The sequence below is a fragment of the Leptidea sinapis genome, chromosome 24 (assembly GCF_905404315.1).
Source record: "Leptidea sinapis chromosome 24, ilLepSina1.1, whole genome shotgun sequence".
Classification (NCBI taxonomy): domain Eukaryota; kingdom Metazoa; phylum Arthropoda; class Insecta; order Lepidoptera; family Pieridae; genus Leptidea; species Leptidea sinapis.
In genome coordinates, this window is record NC_066288.1 from 7,055,645 (window position 1) to 7,082,794 (window position 27,150).

The following is a 27,150-nucleotide window of genomic DNA, read 5'->3' on the forward strand; positions in this document are numbered from 1 at the left end:
CAAATAGTTATTGTTATGTAATGATATCGCATGCATGAAGCATGGTATTATTATTTATTTGTTTACACATCCAGGTAAGTATAAAGTTTATCCTAGGTTTGACCAGATGGTAATGTTGCCAGGACATGAAATAAATCCAATGACTCAAAAAAGTACTGACCCTCTATTAAACTTTGTAAATGTTACTTTAATTGTAAAACATATTATTGATGAAAAAAAAAAAGCCCGCTGAGTTTGTTGCGCCTATTCTTGGGTTGTAGTTTTATGACTTTCAATAAGTGATTTCACATCCTGTTTTGAATAAAAATATTTGAATTTGAATTTTAATATATAATAATTATTATTGTTTAATATTAATGTTCGTGGTTAAAAATTAATTAAGTAAACAATATTTATTGATTTATAAATATAACTGGGGGCGACTAAGCAGCCAATTACACACCAAGTACCTAAGTAATTATTTTGTGTATGTAATTATTAAATAAGCAAGTAAGTAATTAGTGACTGTTTACCAAATGAGAAAAACTTTCTTTTAAATTCTATTTTTCACACAGACACATAATCTTCAAAATAATTATGATCACCCCAATTGAACTTGAAGCACGCGGTGTAAAAGTCATCATCGGCATCATAATAATTGTAATAGGTAATAATCACACACACATAAAATTATCACACAAATATTATACACACGTGATTTACTTTATTTTTTCTCTTGATATTGAAAATTTGAAATGTAAAATGGTTTATATTTAATCATAACATTTAGGCAATTTAATATTCCTCATTTCATTATCTTAGAAGGACTCTCTCTCGGCGGCCTTTTTTGTTTAGCATACAACGTGAACGTTATTTTATAAATTAAAAAAAATGTTCTGGAAGAAATTATGAGATCAAATTATAAGGTGTCGACTATAGTAAAAATAATACAAAGAATTCAATAGCATATAATAGCAATAGAGATTAAATCTGAATCTGTTAACTAAAAAAATGAAAGAAACGAAGTCAAATAGATAGAACGATCGCGTCACTTTTCAATAACGTAACGTAAGCGCATTGCAATTATTTATTACAGACAGTTAAAAATTCTGCCACAGATCGCACCCTTACTGTAAGCCGTTTAGGAGTTCCATTGATCACCAAATTTGACTACGAAAATTACTTGACCATAACGACGTTTTGGTAGGTGACTCAAATATCCGGATAGCAAATAAAAAATTCGGCCGAATATCGTTAATTTGCTCCTAAGAATTGAAGGGTTCCGTTACTTTGTCACAGATTTTTTTGTTGACATTAAGTGATAAGACGAGCAGGAAGTTCAGGTGATGTTAATTGATACGCTCTGACCATTACAATGCAGTGCCGCTCAGGATTATTGAAAAACCCAAAAATTCTCAGCGACACTACAATTGCGCGAGGTGACCAACCTTGAGATATAAGAAGTTAAGTCTCATTTGCCCAGTAATTTCACTAGCCACGGCGCCCTACAGACCGAAACACAATAATTTTCATACATTACTGGTTCACGGCAGAAACAGGGGCCGTTGTGGTCCCCATAATCTAGCCGGCATCCTGTGTAAAGGAGCCTCGCACTGATCCTATAATCAGAACTTTATCAAACTCTCATCAAACTACTCATCATCGAAATCGGTTCTTAGGTAGCAAATATAAAAAAAATACACTCGAATTGAAAACCTCTTCCTTTTTCGACATTATACTTATTAAAATATCAGAAAAAAAAAAGAAATGTACCTACTGGACCATCACCAAAAGTTAGGTAACGAATACAAATTACAAAATCTTCTTTCAATAGATTTATGATCAACAATGGCTGGCGTATAGGTACTAGGCCTTTCGAAACACACTTTTTAGTTTTCTATAAGAATCTAACTTGCTTTGAAAAAATCTAAGTCGAAACTCTCTAAGAAAAAAAACGATTTACTCAATTGTATGAAACGTGCAGTGATTGATAGATTGACAGATGACGGCTTTATTCTTGTAAAAAATGGAGATAGCCGAAATCCACTACGTTAGTTTTAAGTTACTGTGCACTTTCAAACCTAGCCGGATTATACATGGTTGCCGTAATGGAATGTACTATTTCAAACGTATGAAAAATCTCACTTCACGTTTCATACTAAACTAAATTTAAATTTTTACATAGGCATTCCCGCATCCTATTACATAGTATTTACATCCTCTTTGATCGAAAACGTTAAGAAATAAGTTCATAAAATTGTGCACTGAAAACATTGTGTTGGCATTTCTCTATATGGAGTATGGTAGGCCCCCACTATCTACTAAACCATTTCTTTCAGTAGGTACAAATTTAATTAAAAATTAGATAACTTGCGATGCTAGCACTCTTATTAAGTACTAATTCCTTTCCGATTAAAGATGAATTTTATTTCTTTGGTATCATAAAATGTTAATTTTACAATAATTATAAATAATTGTGCACAATTGATTTAGAAAATTTATAGAATGACTAATGAATACTTTAGAAGATACCAATTATTTATATAAAAAAAAAGAGAAAATATACGTTGCGGATTGACCCTGAGTGTTTAGTGCTTTTTCCATTGAAATCATTGTTCGTACCTATTGAATGACGAAAAGTCAGATCTAAACATATTGTTTAAGTATTAAGAAATGCCATTTTGTGCCCCTTTTTTTTCTTAATTAGGTACACAACAGAACAGAATATCTACCTTTCTGTGTTCTGTGAGGTTACACCAGGGGTGGTAGTCCCACCGTGGGACAGACGGGCTCATCAAACTTAGCCCCCGAAAAAAATTTTTTTTTCTATTTTTGAATTTTCAATATCGCATATCGTTAGTTCGTAGTTTGTTCTTAATTGTTCGCTATAAATAATTGTTTGTTATTTTGTTGTTTATTTAAAAACAAATTAATTAAAAATGGGGGGAAACGCCTACTGTTTTGTTCTAGCACTCGCCGGCCGCTGCCGCGGCACGCTACGCTCGGCTCGTGCGTTGTTTTAACTGTTCTAACATAACCTAACCTAACCAATTTTAATGAATTGCAAATTAAAAAAAAAAATCGAGAACAAACAAATGTTTATAGAGAACAATCAAGAACAAATGGCGAACTAACGATGTAATAAATAAAAAATCTGGGGGGCTTGCAATACCTACATTAAAAAGTAGAGTTAGTTATTTAACTGCGTCACAACAAAATGAATTTTATAATTTCGAGCTTACATATAGTTATTGTCGGGGCCAATCTCCAGATGGCGCTAGTTTTCAAATAGACAGCTCATAATGCGTAGAGAGGGCTCTCTTTTCCCTATATATTATTATACTCTTTGGGTTACATCCAGGGCATGGGGCTATTTATAACAGGTCAATGACATGTAACACGAGAAGACACTATTGCTATCAATATATTGTAGGTGACAAATAGTCGAATTTACACTAATAATATTTAAACAACTATTTCCTTTAGTTGTGCTGTGTTACATTAATACTCACCGAAAAACACTATAGGTTTTGATAAACTAAATTAGAAACCTGAATTTTCCGTACCTTTTGATGGGTTGAAAGAGCTAAAATTTTACAGTTTTAGATGCTGGAGACACCGTAAGCCTTTGATGTTAATGTGAACTGCTTCCTTCACGCCTTTCATAGAAAAAAAAAAGATATTTTAGTCCGTCAGTCATTTGGTAGTGATTTTATAAGAATTTTTATTTTATTTTTAGAGGTAAGTAACCTGAAAGAAGAAGAAAACTTTGAAATATTAACATCATACATACATACCTACCGATTTGTTAAAATACAACTTAAAATTTTTTAATATCATCACGTTCACCGCCATTTGATAACACCACAGTTAACACCAGTATCAAAATTTAGAGAATATCTAATTTTAATTTTTAATTTACCTTCCTTTTGTTAATTATGAGAAAATGTGGCGTCTTATTAGCCCAATAATTTCACTAGCTACGACGTGGTACGGTGTGCAATACAAAATAACCTAAGTGAATCAGCGTTCTCTGATCCGCGTGATTTTGGCGCTAATGCGTAATATTTTACGTGTAGCAAAAGATTGCTTATAATTAGAATGATTTGAGTGATTGTATCAGAAAGCTATTGAAACAAGCTATAAGACCATGCAAAATAAACCATCTTACAAACAAAATAAGGGTCTGAACTTGGTAAGGGAATAGAAACTTTAGTTATTTCCATAGTATTATGCCGATATTAATACAATTTTTGTGCTGCAGAAGAGGACTATTCGCGCTATTTATAACCTAGGTCCTAAAGAATCATTGAGAGCAAAATTCAAAGAAATTAACATCTTGACTGTTGCTTCTCAATATATTCTTGATAATGTTATGTCTGTTCATAGGCACATAAGTGAATTAGCCAGAAACTGTCATAACCATAATGTTAACACCTGGAACAGACATAAACTGATGCTGCCTACTACTCGACTAAGTCGAGTTAATTAGTCTTTTGTGGGGCGATGTATATGCTTTTACAACAAGATCCCAGAAAATGTTCAAAACAAAAGTATTACGTTATTCAAAAGAATTGTTAAAAAACGTTTGTGTGGTAAAGGTTACTATAACATAAATGACTTTCTTTATGATACCACAGATTGGGAATGGAGTGACCGCCCTCAGGCTATTATATATATATAATAAGTTTAATTGTACAATATTACTTTGTAAACATATTGGGTGGTACTTTTTTGACTTTCAATAAGTGATGTCACATCCTATTTTGAATAAAAATATTTGAATTTGAATTGCCGTAAGTACACTCGGTTTTGGTGTATCTGAACAAACTAGTGCCCTGGGGCACTCCCGATTTGGAGTGTATAAATAGAATATACACAATACTCCTTGGCGCAAATTAAAGGTGCCGCCGTACCTGCCATTCTAGCAGATATCCTTCAAAGAAGCCACCAACTAGTTTTATCACTCCAGACGGCAATAACGTCATATAAGTTTCTAATATCCCAATTTTATTCCTTCTCTCTTCGATAATAATAGCTCTTTATGAAGCCTTGTAAGAGTTGCGTGCAATTAATGCTCTGGCTGCCCTCGACATTTCTTCCTACAATTATTAATTAGTGTAATATTTGTTCTTACATTACACCTTATAATATAGTTCCGTCACCTTGTAATGCAGGTCACGAAAGGCTAGGAGAAATTTTGGCTCAATCAGTTTTAGTGTCATTTTTGTACCAGTGGGAAGGCTGCTTTGCACAGGATGCCGGCTAGATTATGGTTACCTATTTCTGCCGTGAAGCAGTAATGTGTAAACATTATTGTGTTTCGGTTTGACGGGTGAACTAGGTAGTGAAATTACTGGGCAAATGGGACGAGCGCAATAGTGCCGCTCAGAATTTTTAGGTTTTAAAATAGTTATAATTTATTTTTCTCCTCGCGCCGCTCCTTGCTGTTATTTTGCCTGTTGTAAAAAGCACTTTTTATAGAATTTTTACTTTGGTGTTTTTTTTTATTTTTTTTAGTCTTGCATTGTTGAATTAAAAATTCTCTTTGGTATTCGAAAATTTCCTACTATTAGATAATTCGGTTAAAGATAATGGTTAAAATTAAAAATTAACATAAATTCCTGCCTTATATAGACGATAGATGAAAATTATATAAAATAACAAAAAACTTATTATGCAAATTGAAAAAAAAAAATATGGAATAATTTAATTAAATTTATTTACCTATTGTCATCGGTCCTCGATAAATCTACGAAGTTTGAACTAAATCTGGCCGTTTAAAGTGGGTCAAAATCACGCCCAAATGAGTTACAAACAAACATACATACAGGTGAAGCTAATAAAAAGCGTGTAAAAACGTCGATTGTACGTATTTGTAAACAAAACATTTTAACGCTGAAATTTTCACTTATCTTAATTACAATATATAATTATTAATTAATAATAAATGAGATCATTAATTGTGCCAATTCTCGTCATAAATTATTATTAAATTATAACAATAACATATCATGAAGGAGACTGGGGTAAAATGAAATTAGGATCAGTATATGCCAGGGAAACTTAAGGTTGCGTGTTTTGCTATGAAACAAAATAAAACTCAATTTTATGTTTATTGTGTAACAAAATCTAGTGTTAAGGCGAAGGGTAAACAGAAAACACGCAATCAAGGTGTTTTAGACAAGTTCTGTGGTGAAAATATAGCATTTGGAGCTATGAACACTACTTTATCCTGTTACACATACCCTTAAGTCTTACTTGTAGGTTGCTAATGCTTGCTGTTGGTTAAAGTTAACACTCCAGAGCTATTATGAACTACCAGTTTTCTTTGCAGTTAAACAAGTTTTTTCTGGGCATGATGCATTTGTTTAGTATACTACTCTCATAAAAGTTGTTTTTATAGCTTTTACTTTTTTGTGTAGGTACATTTATTCAGATTAGCAATCAATAATGAGGATTGTAAGCAAATAAACTGTTTGCGCCTGTTAAATGTTACATTTTCGTCGCATGAATTTTTAAAATATTGGCTTTGTTACATAGGAGCCGTGAACTCATATCGCTCAAGGTCGCCGGCATTTAGTGTCGCCTTAAAGACGAAGTAGCTTGTATGAGGTAACAAAGCAAGTTTTACCCCTCTCGATCAAAAACAATAACTGTAATATTGTATTTAAATAATTGTTGCTGTATAACTTTTTCTTTTTTTTAAAGACACAGGCATATAAAGAGAAAGTTTCCATACTTTCATATTTATAACATGTAATATCAATGGTTTCTATCATGCACTTGGTCGTTTGAATCAAAACGATTTTTACTTATTGTCGATAACTGAATAGTAATCGACATGATCAGTGACATAAGTCAATCTATTGAATTCATTATCTTTATTAATTTAAATCACTTTTCACAGATTTGAATTATTTTAAAGACTGCAAGTTCACATTCTTCTTTTGTTTTTTATGCGAGCAAAAAGTTTTCCATCATTAACATCTAATATGAACTGTTAATGATTTATGTATATTTTTTGAGATAAAACTGACAATTATTTGGTGATTTCTCTCATATATACATGCGAAGGTGCGTTAATTATTATAACACTAGAAATAAGGGATTGCTTGTAACAAATTCTAGTAGGCTTCGTAAGATACATAATAGCTTTAAGGGTAAATGTATACACTTCTATAATAAAGTCCAAGCCACTGTTCAGGCATTATCTATAAATAAATTTAATTGTTTTATAAAAAAATGGCTCTGTCGTAAATCCTATTACTCCACTGCTGAATATCTAAATGATCGGACAGCCTGGGACTAGATTGTGATTATTTTATAGCGATAGAAATGACTGTACAATATTGTATATTTTTATTGAAAAGAGCGCAAGAAAAGAATGCTGGGAGAGTTTCTTGCGCCGCTTCTTCTCTCTCAGAGCGCCATTTGTTTCCGAAGCGGTAGTAGTATCTAGTGGTATAAGAAATTACATCAAAAAGAATTCTAAAGTAATCAATTTTGAGAAAATAAATGCTTTTTATGCCTTTTTATGCCTTTTAATTTAATATATTTTATTAATAATAATAAATCTTCATTGTCATGCATGTCCATAATATTCTCTGAAATGTAGGACTATTTTAATGTATATTGTGTACAATTATTATCAATTTGAATTGTATCTGTGGTTGAGGACGTGAGTAAGAATAGGTCAATCAGCAAGCTTTCCTTCGCTTTGACGTTTCAATTGAGAACGGGTGAAATTTTTGATCCGCGCCGTACGAAATTAATTAGAATTAGAATTATTTAATAGATTGTCTTTGAAACCGCCTCTCATTATCATCAGACGTATCAAAATCAAATGATCTAGCTAACTTTGTAGAACAGCAAAAATATTAACGTGATAATCAACTAATTACATATAATATTAATGGAACTTTGAAGACCAATAACAAATCCATTAAAACCAGTTTTGCGACCTGACTGTACGATTAAATTACCATGGGACATTTTTCAATTTGGTTAAATATATTTATATTTGATAAAATATAATACATTTTTGTTTATCAACTGTGCAATATAGAAGTTAATTTACTACGAATGTAGGTACTAAGCAATTGTGTATCTAGCCATAACTTTAATTTTTTGTTTGCAAACATGTATATGTTTGTTAGTAAGGTAGTCTCTTTATTAATGATGTAATTCATGCAATGACATACAAAACTATTTTTAATGCCTTCTTTGTCCACTATAATTTCCACTATAAGGAACTAGACGCATAATCACGCTCGAAAATTGTCTAAAGCAAAACTCTGCCTACGCTTCTATTAGGCAGACTTTTCGTTCACTTTTGACTGCGTTTTGTATACCGAACGCCACGCAAAGATAAAGTGGTCAGGGAAAAACTGTCCAAATTACAGGATATCCAAACTGAAAAAATTGGAGTGCTATATTTCAGGTAGGCAACTGCCCCGTTCAAATTAACAAAATTGATAAAACATTTCAATTGTTAAAACAAAATGATCTTGCCTCATGTTCGCGTCAGTCTCGCGCGTGTGAGTGTTTATATTTCTAATGAGCGTATACAATAGACTTTGAACATTATTGCCACGAAGTAAGGTATTAATTTGAATGAATGTTTTAATGTTATCTGTAAGTTAATGTATACGTATATAAGATGCCGCTCGAACATTTTTGATGACCTTTTAATAGGCGATTGGGAGTCTTGTTGTTTATTGTATGACAATGTATACCACTTTTTGAAGTTTAATTTTTTTATGGAAAAGGAGGACAAACGAGGGTACGGGACACCTGGTGTTAAGTGATCACCGCCGCCCACATTCTCTTGCAACACCAGAGGAATCACAGGCTTTCGTGGCACGGATTATAAAAAGCATTATTTTCTGTATTTTTAAATGTAAAATGTGGCCTGTATTACTTAATTAAAAATACAACTTATACTAGTACCGTTCCTCCCCTGTCTACCCTATCTATAAATTAAATCACACATCATACGTTAACATGAGTAATGTGAAATGTGATTTTAGAACGGAATGGGAGTGCCAATTAATAAGTTATTGAGAGTGCTACAATTATCATGCTTGTTTATTGAAGAAGATTTTTACAAAATTATCAAAAATACATAACTTATTGCTCAAAAGATGAATACGAATCCTTTTAGACTACTACTCTTAGACTATCTCTTATCTATCTCTTAGCACCTCTCAGAATTTAACATTTACAGAACCGAAGAACGAAATCACAAATAAATACAATAGAAATTCCATTAATCACAGGTCAAATAAAAGGCACTTATGAATGACAAACTTCGGAAAAGGTTGAGCTGTAATGAGAAGAAGAGGCAATTATTTAAAATAAAAATTTATAACTTCATATTTTAACAAATTAAATATCTTCATGACTTTAAATAACAAAAAACAACAGACTTAGAAAAAACTATTCCAAAACAATATAATATGCACTAAAAAGTAAAACAATAATTGCGTTTTCTAATCAACTTATTTTTAGAGTTCTCCTAAGAAAAATGAAATGAAACATATTGGACTACCTATAAATCAATCAAATTATTATGAAAATATAATGTAGTTACAATTATTGATAATATGGGAATCGGTATCCTCCCGCAGCGGCCCCGCGCTCGCCTTGGCCTCGTCACGTCTCACGTGCGACACAAGCACATCACACCTATAACTATGTATGAATAAATTAATATACTTTTATGACATTGAATTTGTTAATATTATACATAGGTACTAAATGAATTATTAAGTTATTTACGTCTCATATTATAATATTATATAAGTATTAAAATTTCATTTTATAAATATTATTGATATCATTGTGAAATCCGACATGTTTCAATATAACAGTACGATTAGTGTTTAGACAATTTTGTAACATATTTTGCATGTCAATTGACGAAACATATTGGATTATCCATTATATTGTTAACACCTTAAGTACAATGTTTCCTGCAAATAAATTTCATTTCATTTCATTTTGTAATTGCAAACCTACCTTGGCTGACACTGACTAAACGTGCTGGACTGAACTGCTCATCAGGAGCACGTTATCGGCGCCGTTTAAATGAAAACAACGAAGTCAGGGAGAAACGCCTATCTCAACAGACTAAATCTCCCTCGAGGACAATTTAAATAGGGACTTGCGAAGAGTGCAAAAATAGATAGAACGCTTGCGACATGTTGCAATGCAGCAACGGTGGTAAGTTCATTGGGATTTGATTACAGACAGTTAGAATTTCTGCCACAGATCGCGACCTTACTGTAAGCCGTTTAGGAGTTCCAAATTCGACTACGACTCAAATATCCAGATAGCTTTTAGATTCACCTGAGTAAGAATTGAATAATTCCGTTACTTTGTCATGGATCTCAAAATCCCTAATCAAACTTTAATACAAACATAAAAGTCAAATACCGTGGAATTGAGAACCTCCTCCTTTTTTGATGTCGGTTGAAAATAAATGTTAATGAATTAAAAATAAACACATATTTTATTAAGTACAGTGGATTCATCAAACCACACATTATGTAAAAAAGTTAGGTACTATGCGAGTACCATTATGCTTACAATTATTAAGATATAATACCTACATAACTTTTTTTTTTAATTTTAGCGACATAAAGCGGAATTCTAGATGACCGGATTTAAACATTACCACCGCTTCGGAAAAATATCTCATTACTTGAAGATAGAAGATGCGGCGCAAGAAAAGAAAATCAATTTGAATTTGTAATATATATATTTGAGTGAGTAATAGATACTAGAATTGTCCTAACAAAAAATGCAATTTAGTAGAAATAATTGCTTTTGAGTTTGCGATTCCATGAATACCTAAATAAATAAGATAATTTTAAGCATTTTAAAATTTCGTTTATACTACCTACTCGTAATTTTGTTAAGTTATGGTAGGTAAAAAGGTAGGTATTTTTTAAGGTTTTCATACCTCATAAAAGGCATAAAATACTAATATACTAGATACTAGTACCGCTTCAGAAACAAATGGCACTCTGACAGAGAAGAAACGGCGCAAGAAAGTCACCCAGCATTCTTTCATCTTAGTCTTTCATCAGTCAAGTGTTCAAATATTTTGTGGATAGTGGAATGATAAAATTGATTCGAATAGTACTGCAAATAAAAATTTACGCAACATAAAATAATATAAACGATAATTCATAAGTAAAACTTCTTCTACCGTATTTATCACGGGAAGTGTTCCGAAGAGCTGTTTAATCTGATTCCTGCCGCCGAATTCCACCTTCCACAAGTTAGGATATCATCCCCACCATCTGGATGTGTGGCGGTCCTCCACAGTGCGGTTTTCAAGGAGCTTTCTTCCTCGTACTACAAAGCTGTGGAATGAGCTTCCTTGTGCGGTGTTTCCGAGACGATACGACGTGGGAACCTTCAATAATGCGCGTACACCTCCCATAAAGGCCGGCAACGCTCTTGTGATTCCTCTGGTGTTGCAAGAGAATGTGGGCGGCGGTGATTACATAACACCAGGTGACCCGTCCGCTCGTCTGTCCTCCTATTCTATAAAAAAAAAAACACCTGGGATTGGTAAGATTGAACGTTTAGTTACTTACCTAATTATCATTTTCATAGTCAACTAAATACATTTTCCAGTTGGAACAAACCGTATTCTTTTCAGTCCATTAGTAATGAAATCACAACAATAGCTTCATTCAAAGTAGGGCTGATATAATTTGCTTGGAATCCGACAATTTTTACATCACAAGCAGTGAACATAAACTGTCAGTCTGTATCGAGCTATAGTGACTTGCGTTTGTTTATAAAAATAGCTATAAATATTTTAAAATGAAAAGCCACCATAGATTGCAGGTAATTGATTTTTTATTGTTATCAAATCTGGATATTTAAATAATCTAATGATTTAAGTATAATGTTATTCTTAATGAAAATTAAAAAAATTAAAAATTATCATATAAATTCATACAATAAATATTGATATAAATCTTTTAGGTTTTATATTATGTATATAGATTCATATAATCCCAAGGTTTATTCATATTTTATTTATTATTATATAAATTAAATTTTCAGCACGATTTATATATTATTATATATAATAGATTGTTATATATCATGGATGTATATAAATGTATATCTTTAGTGAGTAGGTCTTTCTCGTATGTTTTATACAAATATTTCGTTTTCAGCTAAATTTATTTGAAAGTAAATTATGGATATTTAACTAAATATAAATCCCTACTGTGCAAACACTCACTCATTAAAAAAAACTTATTGCAGTCCGGACTGTATCGGCTGTAGTTAAAATAAAATTAATCGAGTCAAGTCGATATGTGTGGCGGTCCTCCACATTGCGGTTTTCAAGGAGCTTTCTCCCTCGTACTCCAAAGCTGTGGAATGAGCTTCCTTGTGCGGTGTTTCCGGGGCGATACGACATGGGTACCTTCAAAAAAAGCGCGTACACCTTCCTTATAGGCCGGCAACGCTCGAGAATGTGGGCGGCGGTGATCACTTAACACCAGGTGACCCGTACGCTCGTATATCCTCCTATTCCATAAAAAAAAAGTTGTTTCTCTATTTTTTGTTTAGCTACATGATTATATTATAAGATCTAGATTAACTTCCTTTATATACATGGCATCCCACGATATGCCACATGGAAGGGAACTACCTTAAATATTGTGAATTGAAGGATTAAAATCTTCTTTCAATTCATTTATAATAAATTATAAAAAACTATAAAAAAAAAAACAATTTAAGCCACATCTAAACAAACATAACGAGTATGTTTAAAAAGAGTAATAAATGTAGAGAAAGCGCATGAGGTTTGTAAGGATAGAAGAAGTGGCTTTCTATTGTCTCTGCCTACCCCGACGGGAACAAGGCGTGAGTATGTATGTGTGTGTGTGTGTATGTTAAACTGCATTCATAGATTTTGAAATAATTCCCTGATTGAACCAGGAGTCGAACATAATAATGTTAGTTGTATATCCATACGGCAATGCCAGCTTTATATTTTTAACCGACTTCAAAAAAGGAGGAGGTTGTCAATTGATCGGTATTTTTTTATGTTTGTTACCTCAGAACTTTTTACTGGGTGAACCGATTTTGATAATTTTTTTTTAATTTATTTGAAAGCTGATGCTTCCCCTGTGGTCCCATTGTACAATTTGGTCTGACAATGCATAAAAGTCTTAAATTTTCTATAACTATGTGCGCGACAAATGGACGAATAACTCAATATCGCCCCAATTGATTTCGATAATTCTTTTTTTATTTTAAAAGGCTATATAAAAAGGCATAGAAGGCATTTATTTTCTCAAAATTGATTCCTTTAGAATTCATTTTGATGTCATTTCTAATATACTAGATACTACTACCGCTTCGGAAACAAATGGCCCTCTGACAGAGAAGAAGCGGCACAAGAAAATCTCCCAGATTTCTATTTTTTGCGCTCTTTTCAATAAAAATATACAATATTGTACAGTCATTTCTATCGCTTTAAAATAATCACAATCTAGTCCCAGGCTGTCCGATCATTTAGCTATTCAGCTGTGGAGTAATAGGATTTACGACAGAGCCATTTAAAAAAAAATTAAATTTATTTATAGATAATGCCTGAACAGTGGCTGGGACTTTATTATAAAAGTGTATACATTTACCCTTAAAGCTATTATGTATCTTATGAAGCCCACCAGAATTAGTTACAAGCAATCCCTTATTTCTAGTGTTATAATAATGAAAATTACTATTAAGAGCAAAAAGGTGACAATTTTTGTAAACGTATATTAAATTTTCATAAATGTACTGACAATGAACAGTCATAATATTTATTTCTTTAAATTTTTCTTTGAGAGACTGTCTATAACCAAGCTGATATATAGCAAAAAGAGCTCTCTTTTGCAGAGCAAACACTGTATGCACTGTATCAGCAGCATGACCCCATAGTGAAATACCGTACGTCATGATGCTGTGAAAATAACTGAAGTACACTAATCTAGCGGTCCTACTTTCGTGTTCTCTCTAATCTTTGTAACGGCATATGCCGCAGAGCTGAGTCTATCTGCTAGATGGGCAATATGTGGACCCCACTGAAGCTTTTTATCTAACGTAATACCCAAGAAGACCATAGTGTCCACAAGTTCCAATATCTGGTCATTTAAGTAAGTAAGTAATTAAATATATCTTTATTTGGAACAAACACTACAAATACTCGTGAATATTTACAAAATATAATAACAAATAATATGAAAAAACTTATCTAAAAAATTACTATAATATGCCTAATCTAATTAAAAACTAACATGCAATCAAAATCTAAAGTAAGGCTTATTCTATATCAACATAATAAGGTGGTGTTTGCAGTGTTATGTCCCAAAAAGGTTTGCTACTCAGCATATTAGTTGGGTATCACCCAACACTGATTTTCAGTAGCTACCTTCAATAAGGCGGCCGTCGCGATTACAGCCACAAGTGCTTCCATTATTAAATACAATAATTAAGTAATTAATAATAAATAAATAAATGATAGTACTCAAAACATACGGTAAAAAATAATATTATAGTAGACATTTATAAGTACGTTGGTTTGTACCTCCGCTGTGTTTGGTGTAATGAACCGTAAATACTTTGTTTTTTTACTGTTTAAGTGCAGATTATTCGTCTCAAACCAACGCACTATCTTTGAGAGTGCATTGTTTACCTCGTCATCAATATCTGCACGTCGCTTCACTTTAAAAATAAGTGAAGTATCATCAGCACACAATACAATCTCATGGCTATCATCTCCCACAAACGGTAGATCGTTAATATATATAAGAAACAAGAAAGGACCGAGAATAGAACCCTGTGGAACACCTATTCCCACTACTATTTTTGTTCATTAATTAACAAAAATGCATTTGTAGCTGTTGAAACAAAAGTTTTTCAAAAATTTTACTAAGAATATAAATATACTTCACAGGTTAATTTACGAATAACTCAATATCGCGCCAACGGATTTCAATCATTCTTCTTTTATTGGATATACTTCAAAGGTAGTTTGGTGAGACTTTGGTTAGGTTCTTCTTGTCATGGAATCCATGAAAAAGTAACCGTAATCTTCAATTCTTAGGAGCAAATTAACGGTATTAGGCCGAACCTTTTATATTCTATCCGGATATTTGAGTCACCTACAGTAACGTTATCATGGTCAAGTAATGATCAATGGAACTCCTTAACGACTTACAATAAGAGTGCGATTAGTGACAGAATGTCTAACTGTCTGTTATCAAATTGCAATACGCTTTTCATTTCTGCATTGCAAAGTTTAGTAAATATACACATATTTAGACAAATTATTAGTTAGTGTAGGTACTTCAATCTCACTAAAACAAAAAAAAATAAAAAATAAACACTACACAATCAACACAAAAAAACACTATGCAATCTAATTCTAGTTACAATTGTTATTTTTGGAGTAGGTTAGCCAAGGTAGGTGAGCCGTGGAAGGCCTTATATATTATTAAAAAAATTGTTCAAATTTATATAACAGCAAATTATTATTGTGAGATTGAGAGTCTGAAACTATAAAACAAACAAAGATCTGTTCTTTAGAATCGGGAATCAGATCGGGTATCGAAGTGTGGACCATCACTCGACTTAACCCCACTACATTCTTTTTTGGGGTTGCGTTAGATGAAGTGTGCAAAACTAGCTACGACACCATTATAAACCAAAGAGCAACCATAAAGGCAATTTTAAAGGCGCTGCCCCACAATCACATACATTGTCCAAAGAGGATGTAAATACTACGTAATACGAGGCGGGACTGCTTAAGTAAAAATTGAAATTAAGTTTTGTATGAAACGTGCAGTGATTTGACATAAGTTTGAAATAGTAATAATTACAGTATGGCGGTTGGTAGCGAATAATCCGGCTAAGTTTGAAAGCGAACAGTTGCTTAAAACGTAGTGGATTTCGGCAATCTCCGTTTTTTAAAAGACTATATCCGTCATCTGTCAATCTATCAATGACAGCACGTTTTGTACAATCGCGTGAATCGTGAATTTTTTCTTAGAAAGTTTCGCTAGGCTGACACTGCAATGCATTTTATTCATTCTAGATATCAAGTGTTATAGTAACACTTACTGCTTTACCTACTCAATCTTTATCTAAATAGAAATAATGTACAGTTTATGTATTACTTTTCAAAACTTTCAGGTTCGATTCTCAAACTTAATAGTAGTTTTTTTTAAATCTATGAATGCATTTTTTTCATCAGTTCCTAGGAACCGATCGAACGAGATCATCGTCTTATGCCTACATAAGGCATTCTGTATAGCGAGTTTACCTTCAGCACACTAAATAATCTTATATCATTTATACGTCTCGATAGACTATGGCAGCTTTGAAAACGTCGAAAAAAATTGAGGTTGACAGTTTAACCTCCATTTTGAGCAAACACGTGACGCACATATTATCGCGAGTGAAAGACGTAGTTTGTCACGCGCACTTATCTAATACACCTGGACTGTTTTCATTGGTATTCTAACAGCAAGAGGCTCTATCTAGATGTATAAAATTACCTAAGTTTATAATAATAATTCTTTTGAATAATGTGTGTATAAAAGTTAAGAAAAATTACAATACGAATGATCACATTAGCCAAAAAGAGCACGCAAATTAGATCAGTTCTGCCTCATTATAAAATAAATAAAATTTTACCTCGTACATATTTCACTGTCACATCACTTATTATTAATATCTACACAAACTATACAATAGATATTCAAAAACATAAATGGCCTTACAAATAAACTCTATATAAATTTATTGCTGAAGATAAACCAAGAATATGCTAAATGTTGACGATATCGCTAACAACATTGTCATTACAATGATAATTCTAGATTTCCGAATGTCAAGCTGCCTTGCAAATAAACGTGGGAAACGTTAAATGTCTGAATAAATCAATCATAAGCAAATTGTCTATTTCTAAACATTTTGATTATTCTTGGTTTGTTCTCAGGTATAACTTTATACCAAGTTTATTTGTAAGGCCGAATATTTTTAAAAATATACAAGTTTGTAAATGGCAGATACAGCATAGAAATTGTTATTATTTAGCCATTCCCATAGTTTTGTCTTAATAACCCTAATAATGTTTAGAATCGGGAAGTTTATTAAATATTTGAATACACATGTCACTACAAATTTTTGGTATACAAAGTGGTCCAGTGCTTTTGTTATAAACAAGTCTATTTGGATGTCGTTGGTCGAGGCCATACATTTCCTTGGCATTTGTGAACACGAAGAGATAGGCACCTCACAGCTAACTATTTGAGTTTAATAAACAGCGGTTTGTACGATTCGCACGTACCTACACATATCGCACGGGTAGGTTTTTTGCGCAATAAATACTTTTTGGATGTTAAGCCGTTACTACCCCAAATTATATAAATTATATATACTTAACTCTGTAATTTTTCGTAGGCACCTCAAGGCATAAACAAATTTATTAACTTTACCACAGACCTTATTTATGTGTGATGTCCATTTCTGTCTGATGCTCATGTCAGTGTCTAAAATAATACCTAAAAATAAATTTTTCTAATTATTACGTAGAGGATTTAAAAATGTCATAATATAGTTCGCTTTAGTGAGACTTATTTTAATACTATACACCAAGCCATTTTATCATTTTGTCCATATCATCAATAATGTCACTGTCAAATTAATAATGTCAAAGCTTTTAATGTCAAATTCAAAAACTATCGAAATATTGTCCGCGTATAGGATTACTTTATTATTTGTAACGTCTTGTCATTGATATAAACCAAAAATAAAATAGGCCCCAGGACACTTCCTTGAGGAACACCACACTGGTTTAATGAATAATATTCAGATTTGTAAGTTTCTTTCTCATTAATTTTATTATACCGAGTAATATTAACACATTGTTTCCCATTTTTTTTATTCGATTGGAACCAATCTAACACAAGCTCCCGTATTCCAATAATTCATGGGACATTCGATCAAAAGCTTTTAACATGTCAAAGTCCAATACAGTAGTCAATTTTTTAACGAATTGAGTTTGATAAAGATTAAATTGCATCATTAGTATATCTATTTTTCTGAAAGGCAAATTGTTCATCTTTAATTATATGAAACTTTTGATCATTTATACTTTTAGGTAAACTGAGACAGCTGTGATAATGTCGAAAAAAATTGAGTTTAGTGCTCTATTTTGAGCAATTCACGCACATAAACACAAAGTATCATACAAATCGCGAGTGTAAGACGTGGCTTGTCACGCATACTTAACTAATGAACGCGAAACTGAAGTGGCAGTGGGTAGGGCACATAGCTCGAGGGACAGATGGCTGTTGGGGCAGAAAAGTCCTCGAATGGCGACCACGTACTGGAAGACGCAGTGTTGGTAGAACCCCACAACATAGATCGACGATCTGGTCAAGATCGCCGGAGTAGGTTGGACGAGGGCAACGCAGGACCTATCGTCATGGTGATCTTTGGGGGATGCCTTTGTCCAGCAGTGGACGTCTTCCGGCTGAAATGGAATGGTACGTGGGGATTACTAAATGGAGTGCAGTATAGTCAAATTTGAGATTTGGATTTTTTTTTATTTTGATTTGAGACCCATAATTATTTTTATTTCCAACTAGTTGACCCGACAGACGTTGTTCTGTATATAATAAATAAAATAATGTTTTTTATGAATTTGTCAATAATATATCATAACATTAAGAATTATTTCGTAAAATATGCACCCTATTGTTGTAATGAAATTGTTTTACAGCAGAACTGTCAAACCATTCATCAATAAATTCTCTGATAGAAAATATGTTCATACAAAACAAATATTGGAAATAAAAATAATTGAATAAATGTGTGTATGATGATGAATGTACAGAACAACGCCTGTCGGGTCAGCTTATCATATAAAAAAAACAAAAAGGTCTTTTAAATAATATCTTCTATATAAATATAATTAACATGCTTTGACCTTTAGTAAATCAATACATTAAGATCTAAATAAAAATATATAAAGTGTTAATGATAATGCGTGTCTTATCAGTTTAACAATAATTTATTGCTATGATTATTTTATGACAATTTCCTTAACCTTATTTAGCAACTATAAATAGTAAATTAATGTATAAATTAACAATATTGGTACTTAGTGTCTAGCAACCTAATCAAAAGTGTAAGCTGTAAATAACAAATCCAAAATGGTGGCTTGTACTTCTAATAACAGCAGTACAGTTAGTAAAAAAAGTATTAAGTTCTAGCTTTCGCCTTCATGTTCCGTTCTTCGATTGACCTAAATAATTAGTGGCATTAATTTAGTACCTACGGTGATATTATTTGTGTGTGTATGTAGCTATAACGTATCTATATATCTATGTATATAAGTACATATACCCACCTACAACGTGTTTCGACTACCAATTGCAAAATATATGCGAGGGTTCTTAAAAAACACTCTATATACGATGTTGATGCACACTTAGGTTTGCCAATTTTAATCAGAAAAAATAGATATTTGATTTCAGAGGAGGTAACTAAAGAGATAATCTTTTATTTTAATAATTTTAAATCCTTACTAATAATAATAATATTATAAATGAGAATGTAAGTTTGTTTGTTACGCTTTCACGCCTAAACCACTTAAAAGATTTTGATGAAATTAAGTACAGAGATAGACTAGAACTTGGAAAAGGACATACATTACCTTTTATCGCGAATAAGTGGTTTGGAAGGTGGAAATAGGGGATGGATGTTCGTATGGAAGTTCCTCATTATCAAAGGTGGCACTATGAAATTTGTATTTAGGCAATTGATTAGAAATAACTATATAAATTGTTCTAGCATTTTTGAAATTTCGACCTGTGTTGGTTTGAAATAGGGGATAGCTAGGAATTCCATTTTGATTATATTTGGTACAAAAATAGAACGCTTAAAAGTTTCAAGAATATTTTAAGTAAAATATGTATTTACCATAGGATACTATATTATATGTCGTGTTTAGGCATATCAAATATGCAAAATGTTTTAGCAAAGGATGGAAAAACAAAATAAAGTAGTTTATAAAAGTGTATAAAAATAAGCAAATTTATAGTTAGCCGCAGTAGTTTGTATATTGTGTATTATTATCAAAGTATTTAAAAAAATAAAAAAAGCTGCTCAAAGTAAGTATTCCACGCGGATAAAATTCACGGGTAAAAGCAAGTATAATATAATTATTTAAAAAAATGTGCTTGCATAGTATTAAAATTACTGGCACTAGTATAGTCACTGATCTCTACTGTATACGACTGGACTGGTGGCTGTCAAAGTGCTTTTGTGCTTGTTTGATATTAGCCATTTTGGCGCTGTTGGTCATGTAGCGAGAGTCTGCGGTACTAAAACTAGTGATGAAACCTCAGCAAACATCGATAGATGGTGGGAAAGTATTAACAAAAGAAAATGTGTACTCTATTACGTTAATTCTTGAAGAATAAATAACACGTAAAACGAACGAATTTCGCGGCTATTTCATTTTAAGTCAAAATTAGTTCTCTGGACGCTCTCGAGTGGCGCTTCAAGTAGGCGCAATTAATTTGCTGTCAAACATTTAGAACAGCCTGTCCAATTGTATTTATACAGGTCAGTGAGTATTGTAAACATTGCTTAAAAAGAGTATTTTAGCATACTATATTAGTGTTATAGATTATAGAGCACACCTACATGATATAGAGTACAATACTCTATTTTAAAGTTCGGTTGCGCCTAATTACACCACAGTTTGTATGTATGAGTATACACCTACCCGTATTTCATAATAGTCTGTTAACTTAAAGCATTGCTAATTCGCACTCTGTCTTCTTTTATTGACCTAAGTCAGAATGAGAAAAAACACTCCTTAGTGGCTGTTTAAAGTGAGCGGACCATTATGAATAAGGGGGCTAGTATTTAATGCTTAAAATGATTTCATTTTAGTAATTTTCAATACCAAGATCTTTGATAATAATAAAATATTAAAAATTATTAAATTAATATAAAACTTGTTGATAATTATTCATCTTAATAATCGAAATTGAAGATTGTAATTGAAGTTTTTTTTGTTTTGTCTAAGTATATCATAGGTAATATAATATCACTGTTGGCCAATATTTTATATTACTTATATTATCTAGCTAACAAGTGAAATTTATCTTGTGACAGCAGGGCGGCGATCCTCTTAACTGCTCCTTAAAATAAATACTGCTAGTAATATTGTAATAGATTCGATATAATATGCAATGATTTCACTATTTGATATGTTGTTTATTTTATTTTTAATTTAATTATTGTTTAATTACCTTAAAATTTAAAATTCTATTCTTACAGATTATTATCCAGGCCGGATTAATGTTATGCAGTATATCCGATGGATTCATATTTGGCCAAATGTCTGGAATGATAGATGCGCTAAAGGGTAGCGACCATAGCATCATGATGACTGCAGAAGATATTTCGTTAATGGGTGCGTAGACATCCAAAATGATGTACAATAACTGGCAAAAAACCTAGACTATCTTTCTATTATAGTCCGACAACTTCGTACGCGACCGTTCCATGAGGTGACAGATGTTGCCGCGTCGGGGGTACTAGAGATGTCAACGGGTAGCGGTTGGTGTTTAGGGGAAGGGCAACGCGGAAGACTTCCGCACTGACCTCTAATATTTACCACTAGACTGGCGGCTGTCAAAGTGCTTTAGTGCCTGTTTGATATTCGCCATTTTGGCGCTGTTGGCCATGTAGCGAGAGTCTGCGGTAGTAGTAGGAGAGTAGTGATGACAACCTCAGCAAACATCGATAGATGCTGGGAAACTGTTTACAAAAAAAATGTCTACTTTAGTACATTGATTTCAGAAGTATGAATAACACGGAAAACGATCGAAATGAATTCAAAATGCAATAATACTTCAGCTTAAGCAGAAATATAAACAAGACGTATGGCATTAGTGTTAGAGGGATTAACAATAATAAAAGCAAGGCAATTGTTTGCCAGCTCAGATTATCTCTCGAAAATTTTCACATAGATAAATATTCTCAGATAGTTGGAAACTTTTGTAAGTTGAATTTATTCGTAACTACCTGACTTGGCAGACGTTGTTATGCCATAAAAATTATATATGTAAACCTTCCCTGAGCTTCAACGAATCTATTACAAAAGATTTCATTGAGATCGGTCGAATAGTTTAGGAATTATTAGGGAACATACAAACATATATTCTCTTTTATATATATAGATAGATAGATAGTAGTCCAGTTTAACCGGGCTAAAAACTGTGAAAAAATGTATGTATTTTGACATAAGCCATCAAAATTTCTATTTAATGGAGTTTCTAATCATTACTGTCATACGTATGCATTTCTTGAAATCTGTAAAAATCAAGTTTATAAAACAATCAAGGGTTTTTGGATGTCTTGCCTTTCGGCATAGGCCTGCTCCAAACTTTTCCGTAGTGAGCGGTCTCTCGCTTTTCTCGACCTTGGTTGCACCTGCTGCTTTTTTTATGTCATCTTCCCATCTAAGGCTAGGGTTACTATGGATGCGAGTTCTGACGAGTTCTGACGGATTCGTCAGAAGAAACAAACGCCTGGTATCCAATGTTAGTGTTTACACTGGCAACGACGAACGCGTCAGAACATGCACGACGTCGTCAGAACCACTCGAGCGTTCAAACGAGTTTGATTTTTTCACACGACCTGCGTCTGCGAATATTGAATGATTTGGTTTCCGCCATGGATAACGATAAATTGATCAGTCTCGTGTACGAGTACAGGTGTTTGTGGGAATTATAAGAGACAAAAATTATCTCAACAGAGATATTTCTCGGCAAAAGTGGGAGAAAGTTGCTACAGAACACAACACTCTACATTTGGAACTCTCCTTTGTTGTCTCTTCTAGAAAATAACTCTTTGACATACTCTGTCTTTCCCCCATTTAACAATAATAATTTAAATAACGGACTTTCAAGAAAATCAAATTCATCCAATTTCGCTGGACGGCAGAAACGAACTGACTATCAGAATAACAGAAAACGCGCACAGTAAAACGCCATGTTCAGACGAGGATTACGGACGTACTCGTCAGAACAAATTTTCGTCAGAACTCGCATCCATAGTAACCCTAGCCTAAGACGTGGTCTGCCTTTCTTCCATTTATGTTGTCTAGGATACCATTCTGTAATATTTTTTGACCATTTCTATTCTTTGTTCCTGATCATGTGGCCTGTCCATTTCCATTAGAGAAATAAGAGACACAGAAGAATCAAAAAATTTAAAAGTGCTAAAAAATCACAAAATATGTCGCTCCATTTTTATTTATTTCCTGTTCATGTTATTTGTAAGAAAGGTTTTCATCATATTAGATAACACAGGTATTTACTGAATTATCCTTAATAAACCTATTAATTACCCTTTGTGTCGTCATTTCGAATAATTTGTAATTAATGAATATTAATATCTGTGACAATTAGTGTTGACAGGAAATCTGTCACATAATGATTGTCACCTTGTGTTATTGCCTATACTTATGGTTGCTGGTACTTCCGTGAGATTTATTGCAGATTGATTCGCTGCATTATCGTTTCAAAGAAAATCTTGATAGACGGACAGATGGTCTGGGGAACAACTAATTATTAATCCTAACGCAACGTCCGCTGAGCCGTGTTTTAGTGTTTGTTAGCACAAAAACATGTTTTAGAAACAGATTATGGGCGTGGCTTAGCAGTTTTATTAAATAAAACATCTCAACATTTACCCCGAGAAATGAATAAATCCACCCGCGTTTGCCTGCGGGAAGGCAAATAAACGTATAATATGTTAGCGTTCACAGAATGATGATGTATCTATCATTCGTTGCTAGCGATAATTCTCTTTGGTTTGTTTGTAATGGAGTGGAATAAAGAAAATACTTTGTTTTTATGCAACTGATAACAGAAGGACCGGTTTTTTGGGTACATTAGATCATAAAAATAAATACAAACAATTCTTTATTGAGACATAATGTTACTGAACTCTTTTTTAAAACTGATGATGAAAAGAAGAGTTTTTTGTCCCAAGTACGATAATTTATGCAACAACGGAATCATGTGGAATGAAACACAAAGATACTGTAATGAAATATAAATAAACTTTTAAAAAAAATAATGATAGAAATGTCACGTCAACAATGCGAAAAATCATTCTCCCAAACCAAATAATATTTTTTAATCAATTAATTTGTTTGCTTTCTTGTTTCAGCGGCTCTTGTTAATATAGCCTGCGTTGGTGGATTCTTCGTAGTTGGCATAGTAACAGAAATATTTGGAAGGCGAAAAACAATAATGATCCTTACACTACCTTTAGCATTCTGTTGGATAGTAGTTTCTTTTGCAAGAAGCAAAACAATTCTTATTATAACAAGAATAATTGTTGGAATTACTTATGGAGGAATATCACTACTGAGTCATATAACTGTCGGAGAATACGCCCCGTATAATCTAAGGCAAATCTATTTTAATTTTGTAGCAGGTACGGGCTCTCTTTTAGGATCTTTTCTTGGACATATTCTGAGTACATTTTTAAATTGGAGAACAGTGGCCCTCATAGGCTTAATCCCAACATTACTATCCTGCATTATTCCCATTTTTTGGGTAGAAAGCCCGCCGTGGCTTGCGTCAAAAGGCCGTTACGGTGAATGCCAAAAAGCATTTAAGCAACTGCATTTTATGGACAAAGAATCTGAAAAAGAACTAGAAGATCTCATAGCTCTTGAGAAAACGAAATGTAGTGTTATAAAGAGTGATTCGGCTTTCGCTCCAGTTAAAACTATGTGGCGTGCTTGTCAACAGCTTTATCTATGGAAGATTATATTATTAAGTTTGATGACAAACGTGTACAGAATCGCCGCAGGCCGGGTTCTTTTCAACACCATGGCAATAACAATATTCAAAGATTTTACTGGACAATCCAAGCTATGGTTGGTTACTCTTATCATCGATGGTTTCGGAATTTTCGGTGCCTTACTTTCGTGTTTATTAGTAAGTGTATTTAACATGAGAAGTTTATTGTTTGTTTTAGGAAGTGCAGGTAATGTTGTTCTAATTATCTTGAGCATTGTTCTATATTCGTGGCCTGATATTGATAGCAATTTTGCCTGGGTCAAAGCCTTATTATTAGCATTATACTTAATTATAGTCAATTCAGGTCCATACCCTGTTCTTGAGACTCTACTTTCCGAAATCTACCCTCTAGAAGCTAAAGTCTTTTGTATATTCATTGTTGGGTCAATATCGGGCGTTCTTCAATTTTTAGCAATCAAATTTTCCCCGATATTGTTCATAAGTATCGGTTATCATGGAGTTTTCCTAATTAATGCGGCACTTATATTCATATCACTAATCTATTTATGGAAGTATTTACCGGAAACGAAAGGAAAAACCTTGCCAGAAATTGAGTTGTTTTTCAAAAAAGGTTTTATTGACACCATTGATAAACACAACTTTGATAGGGAATCTGATTATAATATTATGTTGAAAGAAAATTTGCCGCAAACTCAAACAAAATAAATAGTATGTCGACATTTAGATACCATGTTAACTTTGCTATCAATGTACAGTAGGCGCATAAGAGCATGGTTTCTCATGTTTACTATTTCGATGTGTTTATAATGTAAATTTAGATTTACTTGAACTATGTAATATGTACGAACCGGAAGACGCAGTGTTGGTAAGCCCCCCACAAGATGTACCGACGATCTGGTCAAAATCGCCGAAATAGGTTGGATGAGGGAAATCCGATCGTCGTGGAAATCTTTGGGGGAGGCCTTTGTCCAGCAGTGGTCGTTTTCCGGTTGATGATGATGTAATATGTAAAATAACTGTATAAGTATATAATAAGTTTATGATAGAATAATATAAAAAAAATTTTCAAATTAATTGTTATTTGCTGTGTAAGGATAATGTTTTACATGTGAAATTCCCAGGAGAAATATATGAAAGCCTATGGTAACTTTATTGAATGGAGAAATGCAAGAGGCGCCAAGAATTTTTCAGAATTTGTGTTTTTGGCCAACTTCCAGTACTTACCCAAAACTAAACAACCTTTCACTCTTTGTAGTACCTACTGAATGCTAAAATCAACAGTCCGTTCTAATGGCGCCGTAAAATTGGACACATATTCGAAATTAATAGCGTATCTGAAGAGGATCTCCGATGGATTTAAACCTAAAATATCTAAAGTGTTCTAAGTCAAAAAGAGGGGACTTTTCTGAATAAGGCACCCGACAAAGTCTTTCTTAGCTTAAAAGTAAGTAACTATGTCTTTTGTACAAAAATACCCCTGCTGATATAAAGACCAATTGGTTTTTCATCCGTCATCAAAATGACAAGTCCTTTAAACAAGTTATGAGAAAAAATAAAATCGCAACTTATTTGAAGTTACCAGATATCAAGCTGTATACAGGACATAGTTTTCTTTCGTACTTTTGCTACCCTTTTGGCAGATTCTGGAACAGACTTAACTGTTCTCAAGCGACATGGAGGATTGAAGTCGAGTGCTGCAGCAGAGGGGTATATAGAAGATTCCATTGATAACAAGGCGAAAACATGTGAACGCATCGTGGAAAACATTAAATTGCAACCTTCAGTTAATCCATCCATGCAACTGTCGCCTCACCCATCTACATTCAAACAACGAGATTCACCGTCACATTTTCCTCCAAATGAGCCAGATTCGGACATTATTTCAAACACGCAGAATATAAAATCAGCAACAATTTTCATAATTGCGAAAATGTCTCAAATGTAAATATAAGTTTTAAGTTGTTTTATTATTAGTTATTACATACTATTTAATTTAAATTAAGTTGTTACTCTATTCATTTATTAATATTACAATAAAATATGAGGCCATAGTGGTTCCTCGATATGTTCAGGATTCCACTAAAGAAGCCCTCAGAAACATGATACTACTTTCACATATATTAATAACAGTCTTGCCTAACATAATTGTTGTATATGTATTTGTAAGTAAAGATTTTGTTTAAGTTAATTACGTTAGTACTTAGGTTAAGATACATTGTAGATAGTAATTGATAATGATAAAAAACTCATTAAAATAACAGACATTTTACAGTACTGT

The 27,150-nt window shown here is 32.8% G+C and overlaps 1 protein-coding gene across 2 annotated transcripts; it reads left to right on the forward strand.

Annotated features, from left to right (window-relative positions):
• The first annotated feature begins 3,510 nt into the window (after positions 1-3,510).
• LOC126971783 (probable metabolite transport protein CsbC) lies at positions 3,511-27,143 on the forward strand. Of its 2 annotated transcripts, XM_050818194.1 has the most exons (4): positions 3,511-3,720; positions 10,619-10,751; positions 21,367-21,502; positions 24,271-27,143. In XM_050818194.1, the coding sequence occupies exons 3-4, from the start codon at positions 21,388-21,390 to the stop codon at positions 25,575-25,577; spliced, it is 1,422 nt and encodes a 473-aa protein (XP_050674151.1). In that variant the 5' UTR covers positions 3,511-3,720; positions 10,619-10,751; positions 21,367-21,387; the 3' UTR covers positions 25,578-27,143. The 2 variants fall into 2 exon arrangements, with proteins under 2 accessions (XP_050674151.1, XP_050674150.1); XM_050818193.1 differs by lacking the exons at positions 3,511-3,720; positions 10,619-10,751 and adding an exon at positions 11,705-11,847.
• Positions 27,144-27,150: the final 7 nt, after the last annotated feature.

Coding starts and splice junctions, on each gene's coding strand:
- LOC126971783 (XM_050818193.1), top strand. CDS start 11,824: ATGAAAAGCCACCATAGATTGCAG. Junction 11,848..21,366: donor AAAGCCACCATAGATTGCAG/GTAATTGATTTT, acceptor CTATTCTTACAG/ATTATTATCCAGGCCGGATT. Junction 21,503..24,270: donor AGAAGATATTTCGTTAATGG/GTGCGTAGACAT, acceptor TTCTTGTTTCAG/CGGCTCTTGTTAATATAGCC.